At 26.5% G+C, this 20,903-nt stretch overlaps 2 protein-coding genes across 7 annotated transcripts; one reads left to right on the plus strand and one right to left on the minus strand.

The window, feature by feature from the left end:
* Positions 1-7: 7 nt before the first annotated feature.
* Positions 8-12,733, plus strand: LOC105202428 (chymotrypsin-2). Of its 4 annotated transcripts, none has more exons than XM_039451403.1 (6): positions 8-317; positions 4,321-4,394; positions 5,248-5,561; positions 7,077-7,331; positions 7,836-7,934; positions 12,596-12,733. In XM_039451403.1, exons 2-6 carry the CDS (start codon positions 4,340-4,342, stop codon positions 12,629-12,631), a joined length of 759 nt encoding a protein of 252 aa, XP_039307337.1. In that variant the 5' UTR covers positions 8-317; positions 4,321-4,339; the 3' UTR covers positions 12,632-12,733. The 4 variants fall into 4 exon arrangements, with proteins under 4 accessions (XP_039307337.1, XP_039307338.1, XP_011169256.1 ...); XM_039451404.1 differs by lacking the exon at positions 12,596-12,733 and adding an exon at positions 9,467-9,834; XM_011170954.2 differs by lacking the exon at positions 12,596-12,733 and having other exon boundaries at positions 7,836-8,036.
* Positions 8,917-16,026, minus strand: LOC105202439 (odorant receptor 49b). 3 transcript variants are annotated; one of them, XM_039451388.1, is made up of 8 exons: positions 15,914-16,026; positions 13,372-13,641; positions 12,507-12,975; positions 11,675-11,774; positions 11,263-11,382; positions 10,110-10,265; positions 9,756-9,851; positions 8,917-9,007 (listed from the first exon to the last, which is right to left on the minus strand). In XM_039451388.1, the coding sequence occupies exons 1-7, from the start codon at positions 15,942-15,944 to the stop codon at positions 9,798-9,800; spliced, it is 1,200 nt and encodes a 399-aa protein (XP_039307322.1). In that variant the 5' UTR covers positions 15,945-16,026; the 3' UTR covers positions 8,917-9,007; positions 9,756-9,797. The 3 variants fall into 3 exon arrangements, with proteins under 3 accessions (XP_039307322.1, XP_039307321.1, XP_039307320.1); XM_039451387.1 differs by having other exon boundaries at positions 8,917-9,851; XM_039451386.1 differs by lacking the exons at positions 8,917-9,007; positions 9,756-9,851 and having other exon boundaries at positions 10,038-10,265; positions 15,914-15,959.
* Positions 16,027-20,903: the final 4,877 nt, after the last annotated feature.

Here is a 20,903-nt window from a genome sequence, read left to right on the forward strand (position 1 = left end):
CACGCCGCACGCATCACAGGGCGCTGCGCACGTTCAACGTTTGTGCGCGCGTCTGACAACTGCACTCGCTCTAGTATACACAAGTCGGATAAATGCACTCAGCGCTCGTACGAAACAAAACTGTTCTTTAAACAATCGATATTCTTGCTTACGCAAGACAAGTCGGAGGTCGGAGGATCGGTTACACGTACGGAACTAGCTTCATTGTCGGATAAGGAGCAGTCCTTCATGTGACAAGAGAGGTGACACGTGCAAAGTTACAACAGCAGTGTTATATCGACACGTGCGCACAAAAAGGTCGGGAAACGTCATTATGGGTAAAATAATCAGAACTTTTTTACGTAACTAGATAGATAGTAATCCATAGGGCTAATAAAAATTGTTTTTTTTCTTCTAATCTAACAAATTACAATCCTTTATAAAGTATATTTTTTAATTGTAATAACCATATAAACGCTACAATATTCTATGAACGCTAGAATAATATATGAATATTATTAAAAATTAAAATAATATTAAAATAGCATTCCAAGAATATATTATAGGAATATTGTATTAAAATGTTATATGTCCGTTTTATATGTATAATATTTGTGATATATATTATTTCAAATATTCAGTATATTATGAAAATGTTTTAATAATATTATTTTTGTTTAAAAGATAATATGAATTATTTATGTATAAAATATTCATAAACTTTACAATTATATTTAAAAGCTATAAAATATTTCCGTCAATTTAAAATATTGAAATAAATAATATTACTTATTTCAAATATAATATTCACATAATATTATCAGAAGTGGTTTATAACCATTTTTTTATTAATATTCAATATTTCAGGAATATAATTTAATATTAAATAGGGCAGATTGAGACTATTTGACACACTTTTTTTCTTTTGCATTTCCTGAGTTTTGTATTCATATAAAAAAATTTGTTGGACGGTTTGAAAGGTTGAACTTTATCCTTCATAATGCCGTTGTAGATAGAACACGGAATTGTACTTATTTTGAGCTTTATATGAATTAAAATGTCGACTACTGCAAAGTGTTTCGAATAGCCCCAAGCTCAAGGAAATTTGAAATAAGTCCGGGATTATTTGGAAATTTGTGTTTTAAAATCAAAGAATATAAAAGAACCGTTTTTAAGACTTCATTTTATTAAGAAAAGGATATACATATAGTATTATTAAAAAAAGTTGCGTGTAATAATAATACAAAAACAAATACGCAATAGAGAATTTTATTTCTTCAGCGTTTTCGGAACAAATCTATTCGTATTTCATGTAATTACATCTATTGAGTATTAAATTGTATGTATTTTGGTATATACATATATAGAATGCGAATATGAAAGAAAAAAAGTCATCCGAACAATGTTTCGACATTCGGTGTTTCGAATAGTTCTGGCGTCAACTATGCGCATTATTGCGTATAGTCTACAAAAATAGATACAACACAGCAAAAAATAAACACAAATTGTTTAAAATTACATTTAATCGACACGATATATTTAAAGTTTTCAAAAAGAACTTTATTTTTCTTACTTAAACGAAGAAATGCTGACTGTCAGAAATTACTTTGACTGTTGCAAAACACATTTTTTACTATCACGGTTTCAATATGACGCCATCGCCAACAAAACTTTATTAGCAGCGTTGTTGCATTAGAACGTGTTTACAATATTTAAAGTAAATTTTCAACATGTACCTATACAAAGATATTTCTGTTGTTTTGAGTAGCCTAATTTTGTGTGTTTATAGGAAAACATTGATATTTAAAATATAATATATTTTTGTATGTTGCAATAAAATATTGCTGTCAAAAATTTGTGACGTTGGATTTAAACTTGAAATGTATCAGTGTTCATGCTTGTGTTCATGTTTATTGCTTTTTATTTCATTTCTCGTAGTGCGCGATGCTTGGTTTCAGGAAAAAAACAAGGTTCGAGGTTGTTAAAATTTTTTTAAGTGCAGATTATTTATAATCTTTGACGTGTTAATGCGAGAGATTATTAACATACGGTATATAATTATAATATTATTAATTGTATTTATTCTATTTTGTTGAAAAATAATAATAAATTTGTACATGTACATTTGTATAATAACTTCTTAAAAAAATTGGGATACGTTTTCATCACTTTCCATACGTTTTCTTTACGTTTTGATATTCCAATTCACGCTTTAGACTTGCTTTATGCTTTATTTTCGCTAGGGTATTATACGAATAAATTATATTTTTTTATACACATATGTATTTATGTATTTCTTTAGGATTTTATGTATTAAGAATAGTATTTTATAATTATTAATAAAATAATAAATGTTTAAACAATGAATCATATACGTTAAACATTTTGGACACATTTCAATTTCAAGCTCCAAACTACAAATTTTGGTTAGCAATGCAATAAAACAAGTTTAAAAAAATAATGATTTTCAAAACATTATGTATATCTTGAAATATAAATATAATAGAATATAATAAAATAGGAAACATAAATATACATGTATTTATTTTATGTACAATTATGTTTTAAATATTTTTTATGTTTATATTTTATAATATATATTTTACTCGTACAAAAATGTCATCTTTGAAACATTTTAATATTTATTTCAAATATTTAATTAATCTAGTGATATTTGAGTAGTAATAATTCTGGAAATAAATGAATAAAAAGAAACTTGGCACAATATGTGAATGTTGAATTTGTTATTATTTATTTAGTTTATTATTTTAAATCTTGCAATAAGAAAACATATATATATATATATATATAATGTATATATATATATATATATATATATAATTGATAACTAAGCATTGAAATATCCTCTATTGAATTTGATATTTGTTACCTTATCACGTCCTTCTGTTTCTCTCTCTCTCTCTCTTTTTGTTTTTTCTTGTTTTATTTTCAAAATGCCATAATTAATTACACCGAAAGAATATACGAAATTTTTTATTAATTTTGTAATAATGATAGAATTATGATAGAATTATGATAATTTTTTTATCCTTTTTTTTATATGACATAGTATATTATAATGCAATGTTGTAACAACATGAAAATATAATAATGTAAAAAACTATAAGATTTCAGTAAAATGCAGCACTATATACATATATATAATACAGATATTTGATAGAGTACTATTTGATAGAGATCAATTTATTACAATGCGATAATTAGTGTAAATATGATGTTGAGTCATCCATGGTTACATTAGTATCATCCATGGTTACATGAATTACACATAAAAATCTACGCGTTTGCATGTATAATGAAGGTCATGTTAGCATAACAAATACACGATCTTAATCTTTTTCTCAATGTGCTAACGTTACCAACTAATGAGATTTTATATACAGTTCTCTATTATGTTAAGTATATAATTAATTATATATTATTAATTAATATTAATAAATAACGTAGTCTTTATTGAAGATTAAGATATCAAATAAATTTTGTAAAAATTCAATAGTACTTAATTGTACAATTTAATAGTAACGATATTTAAAGTAATCTAAATTTTATTGTATTTTTAGAACATTTATTTTCATATAAGATCATATTGTATATAAAATTTTACAAATGTTTTTAGTAATTTCGAAGTTATAACACTATTTATTACCTTATCACATTTTTTATTCTATAAAGTAAATCAAATTTACACGAAATTTAAACGAAATGGATGACAAATATCTTCACGAAGTTTTCTTTTTCAAATGATTCAGAACATAATTATAGATCTCTATATGAGACATTAGCTTAGATTGGTAGCATGAGTAAGCACGTTCCAGTTACTTATACGTAAAATTCGTGATCATCAGTCAGATGAGAATAATTCGTGTGAAAAAAATATAAGATATATATACACAAATACTTTTAGTTAACGTTTTACTATGATTACATAATTACATTTTTAGATATAGTTATTATTTATATGCGTACAGTATTATATATAATTTATCAGAAATTAAATCAAAACACATCTTACAAGTAATTTACACAAATATCTTTTAATACAAATAAAAATGATGGTAATATATTGGTGGTAGATATTGATATGCTAAAAATGTTTTTTTTTTAACAAAATCATTATTGATTTTATTAATTATTAATATCGGTGCGACATTATTATATGTATTGCTGTTATTGTAGTTTATTAATCGTACTAGTGAAAAACAACTTCAACAAAATCAAATCATTTGAAGTTGGAAGAACCATAAGAAATATATACTTGAATGAATTTGTTTATAGACTTTTTTCTTTCTTAGCAAATATTATCTTTTTGTTTCTTTACAGTGTTTAACTCTAAACAGTGATGGATTTCACCGCCCTATGTTTAGTAATTATTTTAATGTTGGATGTCAGTAATGGTAAGTAATATATGTTTTTGTTTTTATCTACATGAAAACCATTGCGTGTGAAGTGCATCTATCAAGTGCGAATTTAATTTAAAGCAATACAAAGAGAAAATTAAAGCAAAGAAATAGAACCAAAAACGAACTGTTGAGTAATGCTGTTTATAAAATATTTTAAACGATAGAGATAAAGGTGGAAGGTTATGGCTATATGTAGGTATTACGTACATGATCATGATCACCCTTATTGTCTCCGTCATTAAGTAACAAATTACTAGTAATTACTTATAGAATCAATTTTTTTTAGCTTGCCGTTATGTAGTGACGTTAATATTAAGCCAGTATAAAATACATTTATTTTTGAGCATTTTGAAACTTTTTCAAAAGGTACATATTAACACTTCCTCATTGTTTTTAAACTTGAGCGTATTATCACACAAATGTATGTATATCGAGTGATTTTTTTTGTTATTTAACTTTTTATACACATTTTAAGTTAATCCAAATTTCTCAAGCATAGTATTTTGTTAATATGGCTACTTAAGCATGCTAGTAATATAACTACTATTGGCGGTTATATTGTCACCTTTTGCTTTATTTATTTATGTCTGTTTATGTCTATTTATATAGATATTTGAAATGGTGGATAATATCTTATCAGAAATTTTAGAGAATTTGATTTATAACTTTAATTTATCGAGTGTAACATTATCGCGATAGGCCAAGATTTCTTAAATGGTACATTTGTGGATTCCACGGAAGGATTTCTTATTATCATTAAAATGTGAAAAATCTTGCTGTTTATTGATATTAAAAATGCATTTTTCAATAAAATACGCAAATATTACATACATTATTTCCGAAAAAGGGACTCGAGCACTTCGGACACGACGTTTGATTGGTGGTCATCCTGCCATCGAATCTGAGTTTCCTTATCAGGCGTCCTTAAGATATTACAACTTGCATATCTGCAGTGGTGCGCTTATCAGCGACAGGCACGTCCTGAGTGCAGCACATTGCATATGTGGCCTTATAGACGAACCCTCTGAAGAACTCAATGTGTACACTGGAAGTATCAATTTAAAAGAGGGCGAAAAACACGCTGTCAAAGATGTCAAATGCCATCCCGATTACGTGTACGGTTCTGAGATGTCGTGGACGGCCGATTTAGTTGTCATCACGGTGAGGCATGCTCTTCTTTTTTACGTTTTGATAATTACAATCGAGGATAAATTGATAATTTTTAATAAATTAAAATCCGAGACAAATTTTTATTTTTAAACACATATTTTAGCGTCTGTTATATTTAAATTTCAATCGCGATTTAGGACTTGACAATTCATATTGCTTTAATACTATTCAATTAATGGTTACATTAATGGTTACATTAACACGTTGCTACCCAATCAGGAAACAATATTTTTTAAAGTTTTTTAAATATTTAAAAAACGTTATAATGAAGAATAAATATTTAAAAAACTTTTATAAAACATTGTCTGCTGATTGGGTACTGGGTATTGGGTGGTCATAGACAGTTATTGGTGACAGATGCTATTGGAATTTTTTAAAACGTTTATAAAAAAATAAATGTTGTTTAATAGGAAATTTTGAACGATATAATTTAAATAACAATGTAAAATAGAAAATAAGCAATTCAACATATTACTTATGAGGATGTAATTTTATTTAATCATATTACGCAATATTTTATCGTTATATGATTAAGATAATGAAACTTTTGTGGCGTATACATGTTAAGAGACATATAAAACTCGCTAAGCAGATAACTTGTTATAATAATAAATCATTAATATATTAATATATTGTAGTAAATCATATAATACAATAAATTAGTAATTTCTTATTGTATGTAAGACTTTTTACATCAAGAAATGGCAACTTTTATATTATCATAGTATTTAATGAATGACTATAGATTTTAAAAGAATATCGAATTTAACAATTTATCTACAATCAATTGATAAGATTATTAAAAATTGCGATTATTCTAATTTTATACATAATTATATATAATTATTCAATTGAATTATAAATTTCAATTATTTGATCGATCTACAGAAGTTCAGACTTTATTAAAAGCACTTCACTTTGTGAATTTTGCCAGGTGTTGAATTTTTGAAAACGAGTTATAGATATCCGTTTTGATTATAAATAATTGATATGTCATGATTTTTATTTACATTATTTATTCTTTTGTTATTGTAAAAACAAAGTAATATTTAATAATTTTTTTATCTCTTAATTTTTTATTATTTACGCCTTTTTTCTATTTTTTATTTATTTATAATAATTTTCAAAAATTGTAATTAAAGATATGAATATTTTTTTTATATGATGAAAAGCTCTAATATTCTAGATTACATACTGCCGTTTCTGGGTCAAAAGGCTTGTGTTATTTCTAGTAGATGATATAAACTGACAGAAACTTAACTAAAAAGTAATGAAAACATTAATGATTTTTATTAGAAATAAATTTACTTAAAATATACTTAATAAATTTAATTAAAAATATTTGGAAAAACATTTATGATGCAAATGAAAACTAACGCTTTTTTTATGTTACGTTAAATAAACTATATTTAATAAAATATAATTATTTTTTTATTTCTTGTAATATTTTCGTTAAGATAAATTGGAAATTTTGTATAAATTTTTGTGATATGTTTATGCTTTTAGCTTACTAAAAATATTTGCATGTCACTCTTTCAATTGCCAATTGCTTTGCATACAATGTATGATGTGCCCATTGGCCAACGAGCAATTATCAGTGGATGGGGTCGCGTTCATCCATTTAGTTGGTTATCTCGAGACTTGCAAAAACTTTCGGTCCCAATTATCGAGAATAACGTATGCCAGTCCTATTACAAAAACACTACTATTCTCAATTCTCAAATTTGTACATTCGAGAGGAAAGGTATCGGCGCTTGTAAGGTAAAATCCATTACTTTTTAAAAATACATTATTTTTTTGTTATTAAATCTTTTGAAATTTCATGCGAAAGTGACACTGAAAACTCGATTCTTTATGAGATTAAAATTATGTAATTATTATTTAAAATTATGTATATATACGTACTAAAATATGTTATTAGGATATAATTAATAATCATATGTATAACAAAATAGAATAAAATAGAATTTTATATAATATATGAATATTTTCTACATACATATGTAGTCATTAATAATTTTTCAATATGTAGATTTAAAATTCTTTGGTATGTCTAAAGTTTCTTTTATTCTTATCATTTTGAAATACCGCAGACAAAGTGATATTTATAAGACATCAAAGTGATATTTATAAGACATTAAAATCATGACAATTAGTATAAATTCATAAATCAGTTTTTATAAGATAAGTTTTTTCAATACATACTTTACATTTAAATATTAATTTTATTAAAATCCTAATTAAGAGTGAATATTATTTTTGCAGGGCGACAGTGGAAGTCCTTTAGTATATAATAATAAACTCATAGGTATATTTTCATGGACGAAACCCTGTGCACTTGGTTTTCCTGATGTTTTTACTAGAGTAAGTCTTTTTATTGATTTTATTAAAAAAGAGATGGAAGATGATTGTAATCAATAATATTAAATGTAATAGACTGAATAATAAATATTAACCAAAAAATAATTTTTAATATATTTTATTCCGTATATATGCATATTATGTGCAAATGTGTTATTTATATATATTTGAACAATAATGTTTAAAGTCTCTACAATCAATATTTAAATTATAAATTATTCTCAGTATATAATTTTGTATGTTTATTAAAAGAAAAATAATAAAATTAGCATTCCGGTAATTAAAAGAAGTATATTTAAGTAAAAAGGATAATATTATTTAATAGATATTAAGGAAATAATGATCATTTGTTGTATTGTTTTTCAAAATTATTTTTTTAAAATTTATTTTTTTAATTGGGTCATATTACCATTCTTGTTTTCCTTCGAATTTTGAGTCTAGAATCTATTGAAAAACACGAATAAATATAATCATGTTGCAATTTGCAAGATTGCAATTTAAAATGTTGATTATTAACAAAGATATTGTATAAAATATAAATGAGTAGCCATAATACAATCTTCTCCTGTTATAAAAAGTATGAAATTTTTGAGCATGATAAGCTACTTGGTAAGATGATAAATTTTAAAGAAACAAAAAAATTAAGTATTACAAATAAATTTTATAGATTTGATACTTGACTAATTTGTATTATACTTTAATAAAATATAGGGATAGATTCTAACAACTTTTAAAACGATTAAGATTAACAAATAAATTTAAATGATTAGTAGTAAAAAATTGTATGTTTTTTAAATAACGCATTCTTCAAAAGCTCAATTGTTACAGTGATTATATCGACAGAGACATAAATTAAAGAAAATTTTTGCATCATTCGTATTTAAAGAATTAAACGGTTCTATATAAATTGAAATAAATTTAATTAAACTTAAAAGATAAATGTTAATGCCTGAAGTGATTGTGTTAGTAAAAATAGTAAAACACATTTTAATTCTGTACATCTATTATAATATTATGTTAAATACATAATTAAGATACAGATATATTCTTCTTACATCTCTTTTCCGTTTAGATATCTATAAATATGAAAATTGACGTTTTTTTAAAAATAGTTAGAGAATAATATACGAGTAAGTTAGATGGAATTGCTGATTATAAAAAATGAATTCTATTACAAAAAAAATACAGACGTTTTGACTTAATACAAAAGTCATCATTAGTGTAACAGTCGTTATTATGAGAAATAGAAGGTGAAGAGTAATTTTAATCGACTTTTATTTGCCAATGTTTTTTATGAGTTTATCACCAAGAATTTTCACATGTCTGATTTCCAGAAATTGGCGTGATATTAAATTGTGTGTTAATTACATGTAATGAATTTATGTAAAAAAATTGTAATATTGTTTAATGGTAATGAATCAAAGATGTTTTTATGATGGTACGTAAAAGAGAAACACAGAAAAAATTCTAAAACTATTAGACATTAAAAATTAATAGACTCATTTAAAACTTTTGACGGAATAAATTTTTCTTAGCTGTAATGACGTGTTGACATTAAAAAAGTCAAAAACCAAAAACTGGGCTAAGGAGATACAGGAAAGGAAGTTGAGAAGATACAGGACATAAAGATCAAAAAACATTGAGTACAGGTAAATTGTGAAATTACTTTTCCGTTTTAATTCATTATCATAACAACTATTACACCGATAATGACTTCGTAACGAGTCTGTATTTTTGTTATAAAATTTGCTTTTATATTTAGTAATTCCGTTTAGCTTAACGTGTGATTCTTTAATCACAATTATATTAGATTTTTAATCTTACTAAGTTTTTATTGTTTGTTCATAATTTTGGATTTTTGTAATTTTAACTTCGCATTGCTAATAAAATTGACACATAACCAGCGGATGTTTTTATCAACTGTAATGTAAAAAACATATGCAGTAAATATTTTAAACATTATGTTACCAACAATAACGTAACATATTATTATTACAATAAAAAATATATAAAATAATGTCGATATATTAATTTGTAATTGATTAAAATTTTCAATATCTCTTTTGCATTTGAATGATTTAATTATTTTATTAACAATAATATATTTATGAAGTTATTTTATTATAGAAAGATTAATAAAGACTGAATAATAAATATGATTATTATTAAATCACTTACGTTACAAAACATCGACATTGTCATAGGAAACATTTTTCCAGCTGTAATATACAGAGGCTTATTAGCTCGAATCATTATTAGAACCAAAATCTTTGCCTTTTTTGGATCTAATTTGTACCATTTGTGCTCGTAAGCTGCACGGTATAAGTCATCGCACTTTATAGGTGAAATTATGATTGGAATATGAAAATTTTTCTTATTTATGTACTATACATTTTTATATCTGGTACAGGTATCTTTCTACTTATGACTACTTATAAATTCTTTTATTTATGATCAGCATGCGTGGTAGTTTTGTTTTTTAATCATTTGTTGAAGTTGTTAAGCTAAATATTAATTTTATAATACTAATTATATTAAGAATTATACATTGTGTCAGATGAATTTTGCCCGTGGTCTCGTGGATTGATAGAGCAAGTCAAACGGAGCAGAAAAGTCTGATACTATTTTTTCATATTCGCAATAGTTACCGATATAAAAATTAGTAAAGTCGGCGAATGAGCGCGTACCGACGAGTGGTCCCCGCATGTGGTGGGTAGGGGAAATACATGCTCATTCGCCGACTTTACTAATTTTTATTTCTGTAACTATTGCGAATATTGAAAAATGGTACATGACTTTTCTGCTCAGTTCAACTTGCTGTTTCAACCCCCGAGACCATGAGTGAATTTTATTTCACATGTATATTTTTATGAAAAAAACAGAGAAATTAAAGTTTAAATTTAAATTTACAAAATATAATAGTTTCTAATAATAAATTAAATTTTTATGCATATTTCATAATAAAAGCACAAGGCGTGTTTAAATGTTTTTTGAATGTTTTTGAAATATTTATTCTTAATTATAACGTTTTTCAAATATGTTAGAAAACATTTACAAAGTATTGTTTCCTGGGGAATGGGGGATATACGACCAAAAACTTGAAATATAATATTGTAAGTTATAAAAAAAGATACCTGTATATTTTAACTTTACCGGTGTACAGGGTAATTCAAAACAATTATTTGTTCTTAAAGTGTCGTATAGCTGAGTTAATTCTGACAAAATTTTCTTTTTACAAAAATTGTGTACAATGCCTAGTTTCTAAACTAGCTATACGACACTTTTAAGACAAACAAATTTGTTCTGAATCATGCTGTAGTACCATACTTACTTTTGATAATAACATTTCACCCACGGCGCAAAAAAGACACATGTGTCCACAAATATTTATCGCTACAGACACGAGATACATAAAGCGCATTAGTGACATATGTTTTCCTTCTGTAAGTATCTATAAAAACAATATAATACAATTCTATTAGATTATTAATTATATATGTATTGTTATTACAAATAAACAATTTTACAATATAATACAATTCTATTAGATTATTAATTATATATGTATTGTTATTACAAATAAACAATTTTTATTTTAGATTATGTAACTTTATTTCATGTAACAATCTTTTCCTTAACATTTTAATATATTATTGGTTTACAAACATAAATTATAAATTTTATACTGTCAGTTTGTATTTGATTTAAAATAAAAAAATTTAAGAAATTTTTTGAAAACTTACGACAAGAATTAAAAATCCATATAAACAGAATAATATACCAAAGTAGATTAGTTGTCCAAGTAACAGTAAAGTATACGTACTTTCGATAATACAAAAACATCTTTAAAAGAAATTTTATTAATTAATAACATGTATACATTAATATTAAAGAAATAGTTCATATTTATTTCGAATTTTTATTATAGTCTTTTTATATCATCAACTAACATATTTAATTTTTCATGAAAAAAACTTTATACAAAAAATTAATTTTTAAATGCCGTAAGAGCCAACACAAGATGTTTATGTGATAATTAGTTCATGTAACTGACAACAATTATTATTAACGTTTCGATTTTCTGGTATGGATCAACCTCAGTGTATTCCACATGCGATGGCATGTCAAGAAAGCTTTTTCTGAAACCACTTGTTTAGTCGACATCACGTCGACTTTGTACATTTGCTTCATTTTGACGACTCAAAAAAACTTGTCATATAATGACGTGGACCATATTGTATTACATTGATCATACTTGTATTGCAACATTTTTGGCTGTCAATTTTTGTACTTGCGCTACACAAGCTTGATTATCATCGCATATGGAATACACTGAGGATGACCCAAACCAGAAGATCAAAACGTTAGTAATACTTGTTGTCAGTTACATGAACTAATTATCACCCAAATATCCTGTGTTGGCACTTACGATATTTAATTATTATTTGATTTATCTCTTCAAAGCCTTTCTTATTTTATAAGTTTTAAATTAATTTTTGTTTTCAAAGATGTAGATTTTACAACATTAACTTTTCTTATTTTTTTAATTTTAAAATATAAAAATAATTACGAAACTTGATTAGCCGTATGTGCTCCTTCACGATGAGGGCTACACCATCGTTATAATTCTTAAATTGTTTTATATTAATTAATTTTTCTTTAAGAATATCCATCTGGCCGCACAAATGAAATATCAATAATCCGAGCAAGTTATCCACACCGGTGTAGGATGTCACACACATCAAGGCAACGAGAAATTGAGCGACGAATGTAATCTCGAAATACGGACTTTGATTTTTATCATAGATATAATGAGTTTGTAAAGGTAAAATTTTAAATGGATCCGTGACATTTGTAATATATCTTACAGTCATTCCAAAACAAGGTAAAATTACGACTAAGGAGCTGGCTAAGAACATGAAGAAACAACAGACTATTGTGATAATTCTGACGTTTCGTGCTTGCTTTATCATAATGCACCGTTCTTTACTGGTTTTGTCCTTTATCCAGTCTTCAGCAATCATATTTATGGCCATTAGAAGATCTTCAAGATGAAAAATTATGAATAATATATTATACTATAAATTGGCAGCAAAAAATACAATCAGGATATCAGAACTATGAAATTAATTTAGTATATATATATATATATATATATATATATATATATATATATATATATCAAACATATAAAGGTTTTTATTAAAGTTTTTTTGCTCTTTTTAACAATTATTTTTAAAATTAAAAATTTTATTTATTCATAACATTTTTTTAAATCTTATATTATAATTATAAAAGTAGATATATATTAGGAGATGTAAGTAAATTATTGCGATAATTCAAAGTTTGAACTTAAAGAAAGAATATTTAAAGGAATGCATTTCTGAAATGCAATGCAATAATTTTATATGTACAGCATTAAAGATTTTATGTGTCTTACCTGTTTTCTTCCACCATATGTCGATGAGTTTTATTGCGGCCATCGTTAATGGAAGAGTAATTTGTAGATTGTCTATCATTGACATCAGATCACCCCAAGTTCTCACTAGTGAATGTATTGCAGGAATTGTACCAATGAAAAAGATAACGATAAAAGTGAACGCCGCGCGTAAATTTGAAAAGAATTTGTCATAGGCATTTCTGTGAGCATTCGGCCAAATTCCAATAATGTTTAGTAGAAGACGATTTAAACGAGTTGCCCATTCGAAATCTAGATGAATGAGTTTTTTTAGTAATACGATGTTTCTAAAATTTTGGGACTTGCGCTCAGAGGTAAATAACTTTATCAAGTTTTTGGAAGATTGCTAAAAAATGATTTTGTGCTGGAATAAGTCAAATAAGTGTTTAGTCTTACGGAAAGTATGTTAAAATGCTATAATATCGACTAAAATAAATAATATAAAGAAAAAGGTTTAGAAAATTAATATCAAAATTTTGGAGACACTCTATTAATTATGTGACAGTAACCATTATATATAAAGATATATTTTTATTACTAAAGTATTCCATTTATATACAATCGTTTCAAGCTTTCTGAATAATCTAACAAAAGTTTTTGAAATCGTTATTTATTTAAAACAGCGTAATATTGATAACAACTTATGATTATTGTAGATTTTACTATTAACTTTCTAGTATTGTGTTAAATATTTTTAATGTTTATTATCAATAAATAAATACATTTGACAGCAAAATTAAGGGATTTCTTATTCTGACTCCGAAAAATAGACGTAATTTAAGAGAGTGTAACATTGGCAAAAATGATCGTAAAGAAATGTTAAAAAAAGCATTTTAAAGCTTAACATCTCTAGTTTTGAGATTGATAAGGTATTAAACAATTTACAGATTGTTTACGGAATTACGCGGATTCAAATATGGATGCGTCAAATCTTAAAATTTTTGACAAACCTTGCAAAACTCCACGGCGTGAAATAAAAATTGCACGCAAATAAGGTTTACAGCATTCGAAAGTATGGATCTTGCGTACTTGTTGAGTGTTGAATAACTTTTTTTTACTGAGTTAGGCACTGAAGTAAAAATGGCCTTGTTTGCTTCAGTGTGGAATAATTCAATGAATAAAAATCGTACAACGCTCAACAAGTACGCAAATTAAAGATAAAGATCCAAGTTTTCGAATGCTGTAAATCTCATTTGCGTGCAATTTTTATTTTGCGTCGTAGAGCTTTGCAAAGTTTGTAAAAATTTAAAAATTTGACACATCCCAATTTGAAATCGCGTAACTCCGTAAATAATCTGTAAATCATTTAATGACTTATCAGTCTCAAAACTAGAGATTTCAATTTTTTAAATGCTGTTTTTAACATTTTTTAACGATTATTTTGATAAAGTTACACTCTCTTGAATTACGCCTGTTTTTCGGAGTAAAAATAGGTGATACTTTAATTTTACTGTCAAGTGTATAAAAATATATCTAAATAAATTCTGTATAGTTTAATTATACATATTTTATATATATATATATATATATATAATAAAATGGAAATTTATGTATCTTTTAACACTAAAATATAATAATTGAATGATTACAACTAAAAATAAATGCTATAACTTTACAACTCAAAACAATTTTTATGTATTATCAAAAAGTTATGTATTAAAATAAACAAAGTGTCAATAAATTATTTATTTCAGAAATATTACTGAGCAAATCTATAAAAAGTTTAAACAAAAAATATTTCAAAGGTTAATGAGAGTCAGCGCTGTTATCAGTGCGCACAAGAAAAAGTTTATACTATATTGTGAATTTACCAACATATGAACGTTTCGACTTTCTTTGGAGTCATTCTCAACATAGGAAGTACAAATTTCGACTAGCATAATATAATTGTAACAATTAATTGTCCGGCCTTCATCGATCCGATATTCAGTTGAGTCACTCACGATTTGCACAAGCCGAAGTGTAGTTTTTCCACCGTGCATGATAGAAGAATAGCAACCTCTCTCTATAGCACCAGATCTTGACAAAGACTACCAAAGCCATGAATAAAAAATTGTGGCACTTATAATCTCTATACAAATAATTTTCAACGATTGCTGTAAATTTGATGTTTTTGACAGCGTTGCTTACAAGTAACTGCGAGTGACGAGTCAGACTCTCATTAATCCTTGCAATATTTTTTGTTTAAATCTGGAGTCTCATTAAATTGTAAATTGCATGTATAAAAAAATTGTTTTAACAACAATGTGGTACAACTAAAAAAATTTTCATAATTATTAAAGTTTACTGGTTGACTTTATATTATATTTTAGCCTCTTTCATCAAAAATATTTTGTAAAATATTTTAATCGTTTGACATAGATTTTTATTAGAGAATTGTACAAGTTTATTAGTTTAAATATTAATTATACATTAAATTAAAAGAATATAGAGAGTTTAATACACATAGTCTAATAATTTTAATGTTTATAAGAATTCGTTTTATTCTTAATGTCGTTATTTTTAATGTTATTATTGCAAGTACCTGCATTTCTGTTTGTCTCAATGATGTCCATGTTAAGACTAACAATGTTGCATAATGTTTTTTCGCATGAGAAACATGCTCCTAAGAACGATAATTTCTTCCGTAATGTGTTAGCAAATTCTATGGTCGTTCTACAGAGTATAAAGAATCATTAAAGTTATAAACACGTCGATTCACATTACAGCGAAACAACTGTAATTGTTAGATGCTATAGCATCGTTTGACATGAAAAATACTGAAACGACTAACAACAGGGCCGCAAATATAAATAATAATTTTAAATTACTTATATTTAAATGTATTAATAAACTAAATACAATACTATAAGTATTGATATGAATTTATTAATAATGTGACGCACATTAGTTTGTCGTTACAACAAACAGAGTAACAATAATATAAATTTAGACAATATATATAAGAGTAATATTATTAGTGTTATAATTATTTTAATTATGACACTATCTACAGAATCTTTAATTTAATCTTTTTAGCACTAATGTTATCATAAGCTCACTTGCAAGCATAGTGTGTTTTAAATTCTTACTGTTTTTTTTTATATTCTTGAAAAACATTGTGTACGCCCCTGTCTTCGATACATGTATATCCCAAGTTTAAAAGTTTCTGAAACATATCTCTTAAATATTGATCAGTGATATACCAAACAGGCGATACAGCAAATTTTTCCTCTTGACGTTTAATATTTTCTCGTTGTACCATCCCTCTCTTATAACCATGCAACGATGGATTATGCGCATTCTGCATGCGAGGATATGTGCCATCATCAAGGGAACCCTTCGACTGTGCATGCCTGCGTTATTTATGGCAGTATCTTATGGTAGCGTGACGGTGACAGATGCTTTGCGTTGTCGCGCTCGAATATAAGAGAAATAGTTATTCGGTTTTCGTATCTTAATTATCAACCATTTTTGTGATCGAAGCAATGCGTGTGATGAGAGTGTGCATTAAAAATAGCATAAGATTAATAATATTTATATGAATATATTTGCACTATGCACGATGATGTGTCTCTAAGAAAATAGATTTTAAAACACTTGTGAACTTGGTGCTCAGTTGTAATACTACATGTTGAAATACTACAGGCATAGATAAAAAATTAGCCAATAAAGCTGTAATATAATCATGGCAGCTAAAATGTGTCTTTAAAATAGGGATGATTAATATTGTTGCTGTAACTCAATTTATTAGTTATTAAATAGTTACAATTAAATATATGTGGCAACGTCCCATGAACAATAGCGAATTTAGTGCGCAGTTTTATGCATATCCCGTCTGCATTATGTTTGGCGGTGTATCATTTCTGTCCCATTTACGCTTGACTGATCATGATACGTGATCATGGTTACGATACAGTGATACGTCACAAATAAAAACTCATCTTACGATATTTTAGAAGAATTGAGGAACTTGCCATTTTCTAAGCTATTCGCTAAAGTACGCTTTTAATTTTAGTTAATAAAATTGAATCTTGTAGCAAGTATATTTTATTTTAGTAGCCAGTTTTTATTAATAACAGAAATTTTGCAATACTTATATTTAATTAATATGTCTATGTAATTTTTTTTTGTGTAGCGAAATAAATGGATAAAATTTAATGTGTACATTGCCGTGTACTGATATGTAATTTATTAATTTAACTAGCTCGAGAAAAGTAAATGCATTTCATCTTAAACATGTCTGTCTGATAATTATCAGGATTAAGTCATATAAAGAAATTTAATGAAGATATATGTACAGTAAGCTAATATTATTTAAAATGTGACTCTTCTGCATCAATATATCGCTGCGAGCGTTTTTTCCAGTCTTCATATGTCCTGTAGAAGTGGGCAACCGCAAGGCTGTTCAGGCACCCCGTCGATGCCGTTTAGACCGTCTCAATCGTTCCGAAACAATGTCCTTTTAGGCTCCTTTTGATCCGAGGGAACAAAAAGAAGTCGGGGAAGGATGTTTGGACTGTAGAGTGGTTGGGGCAGCGTTCAATTTTTTATGCTTGAAACTATTTATATTCAAAAACACGCGTTTACCTTCTAAGTCGAGTAGATTGGTAAAAAAAGATGGTACAAAAGTTTAAATAAAAGAATTTTGTATAGATAATATTGTGTACTTTCTTATGAAAGTCGTACATTTTTGAAGAAAATAATTTTTATCAAGCTGCAGAGTTTTATTTGTGCGAATTTTTGAGAAATAAAATAACGTGATCTTTTTAAGATATTGAACTTATACGGAAATAAAAGATTTTGCGTTCTGGACATGGCTTCATTCTTGTAAGCCTCACTGATCATATCAAAAGTCTTCATAGTAGATTTGTTCAATATAATGCAAAATTTGATGACCTAACGCTGTTCGATAGTAAGCGATTTCGAAGCCTGAACAGTTTTGTGGTTGCCGACTTTCAGGGGGCTCGGCGTATGAAGACTGGAAAAAACGCTGGCAGCAGTGCATAGATGCAGGATTTTGAAGAATATTAACTCACTATACACATATCTTCATTAAATTTCTTTTTATGACTTCAGTCTCAATACTTATCGGACCGTGTATGTCACTGCCTCTAAAAGTAATGTAAACAATTATCAGATTTTATATTACGGGCAGTATTTTTTTATAAGCACCAAATATTTTATCATATTAAAAGATAAACATGATAAAGCTTGATGTATTACTGGTAGTACAGGTTGCAAATGTGCGTAATTTACAAATAATGTGTACAATATGTTTTTGTTATTCTTATAAACAATGATTTCTAAAATTGTTAAAATTAATGCGTCTTTATTTAAATAAAGAATATATGACAAACTAAGATTTGCTACAAATGTTCTATACATACACAAGCATAGAACGTTCGTTACTTTCAATCCTAGTTAGAATTTGATATTCTAATGTTGCTCAGGAAAAGCTTTTTCTATCTTTTTAGCACGATTTTGTCTTAATTGTGCTTAAACTCGTTCATCTATCGTCAATTAAACCTGTAAGCTATACAAATTAAAGATTGGAAATTGCGAATTAGAGAATTCTAGCAATTAAAGAAAAAAAAACAAATTGAAATGAGATTTATCTCAGTGATTGAATATTTAGTTTAATATTCAAGATAATTTAACGCGGACTTATGCTATTATAGTTTTTAATGTTTTGTTCTTAATCACAGTTATGTTTGATCCTGATTTTCGTTCCATTTGTGTTATTGAATGTGGACAACTTGCAATCCTGTCAGTATTTATTAATATTGTAGTCAACATGACTTCTACAATATATCGAAGTTCTTCATTAAATTTAATTGAATATCTGTGTTTATGTATGTATATATATAAGGTGATTATTAATGGTTAAACCCACATTTTACAATAGGAGCATGATTTAGCGACGCATTTGTAATTTCTAATATAATATATTAGAAATCATTTAAAATTTCTTAAAACAATCAAAGTTAATAAGCAGCTTTAAATATTTGATAATAGAGAATTGTATATTGCTAAATAAAGTAATGTATATTTTATAGAACTATGCATAAAACCATTATGTCAACAGAAACATAGAAAAAGGTTTGGCATTACTTGTATTTAAAGAATTAAATGGTATCATGTTATAAATCTTAAAAAAGGACAGGAAACGTGATTACGGGTGATAATAATCAGAACTTTTTTACGTAACCAGATAGATTGTAATCTATAGGACTAATAAAAATTGTTTTCTTTTTTTCTAATCTAACAAATTACAATTCTTTATCAAGTATATTTTTTAAACATAATAACCCTATAAACTCTACAATATTCTATGAACGCTAGAATAATATATGAATATTATTAAAAATTAAAATAATATTAAAATAGCATTCTAAGAATATATTATAGGAATATTGTATTAAAATGTTATATGTTCGTTTTATATGTGAATATTCGTGATATATATTATTTCCAATATCTAGAATATTATGAAAATGTTCTACAAATTTAATTTTTGTTCAAGAGATAATATGAATTATTTATGTATAAAATATTCATAAACTTTATAATTATATTTAAAATGTTGTGCCCGGTGGTGGTCCAGGCACGTCGGTAGGTATTTCGGGATTCGCTTTTGCCTAAAGAGTTCACCGAAAAAATTGTATTCTTGAAATATATACTTAATATGTCCTCTTAACAGATATAAGAATATTTCCTCTTAAATTAAGAATATATTCTTAATTTGCAAAGATGATTGTCGCCGCCATATGCGCGCTATGCGTGCATCACGTTTTCGATGATACGCATTTGTTCACGCCGCGCTGGATCGCGCTCGCACACACGGCAGACGCAGTCTCTTTTTATATTAAGAATATGCTTTTTAGAGATTTTTCCTCTTAAATTAAGAAAATCCTCTTGGCGCGTATTTTAGAGGAAAACATATTATAGTTAAGTGGGATATTCTTAAGTTAAGAATACAATTTTTTCGGTGTTAGAATTCACGGGACAGCAGCAGCTCAGACGAGTTGCCAATCAAGAAACACCTTTCTTGTCGCAATATAATGTAGATTTATTCTCGATACTTTTTCTTATATCAGTGGTTGCTTACACTTAGATGCTTTGTTATGACGGGCTGCGGTGCGCGTTATCTTCCTATCGCTTCACGGCTCGACATATGAGTTACGCACGGCCGCAGAGAAACTGATATTTATAAGACACCACATTTTAAAATCATGACAATTATTATAAATTCATAAATCAGTTTTTATAAGATAAGATTTTTTAAATATATATATATATATATATATATATATATATATATATATATGTATACATTTAAATATTAATTTTATTAAAATCCTAATTAAAAGTGAATATTATTTTTGCAGGGCGACAGTGGCAGTCTTATATAATAATAAACTCGTAGGTATATTTTCACGGACGAAATCTTGTGCACTTGGTTTTCCTGATGTTTTAACTAGAGTAAACCTTTTTATTGATTTTATTGAAAAAATGATGGAAGATGATAGTAA

This window comes from Solenopsis invicta, chromosome 7, assembly GCF_016802725.1.
Source record: "Solenopsis invicta isolate M01_SB chromosome 7, UNIL_Sinv_3.0, whole genome shotgun sequence".
Classification (NCBI taxonomy): domain Eukaryota; kingdom Metazoa; phylum Arthropoda; class Insecta; order Hymenoptera; family Formicidae; genus Solenopsis; species Solenopsis invicta.

Excerpts from the sequence above, each read along its gene's own strand:
- LOC105202428 (XM_011170954.2), top strand. The coding sequence starts at position 4,340 with ATGGATTTCACCGCCCTATGTTTAGTAATTATTTTAATGTTGGATGTC. Across the intron at positions 4,395-5,247 it reads AATGTTGGATGTCAGTAATG|GGACTCGAGCACTTCGGACA; the intron begins GTAAGTAATATA and ends TTTCCGAAAAAG. Across the intron at positions 5,562-7,076 it reads CCGATTTAGTTGTCATCACG|CTTACTAAAAATATTTGCAT; the intron begins GTGAGGCATGCT and ends TTATGCTTTTAG.
- LOC105202439 (XM_039451386.1), bottom strand. The coding sequence starts at position 15,944 with ATGGACATCATTGAGACAAACAGAAATGCAG. Across the intron at positions 11,775-12,506 it reads GAGCACATACGGCTAATCAA|ATGTTTTTGTATTATCGAAA; the intron begins GTTTCGTAATTA and ends TTTCTTTTAAAG. Across the intron at positions 10,266-11,262 it reads GTGAAATGTTATTATCAAAA|TGCGATGACTTATACCGTGC; the intron begins GTAAGTATGGTA and ends TCACCTATAAAG.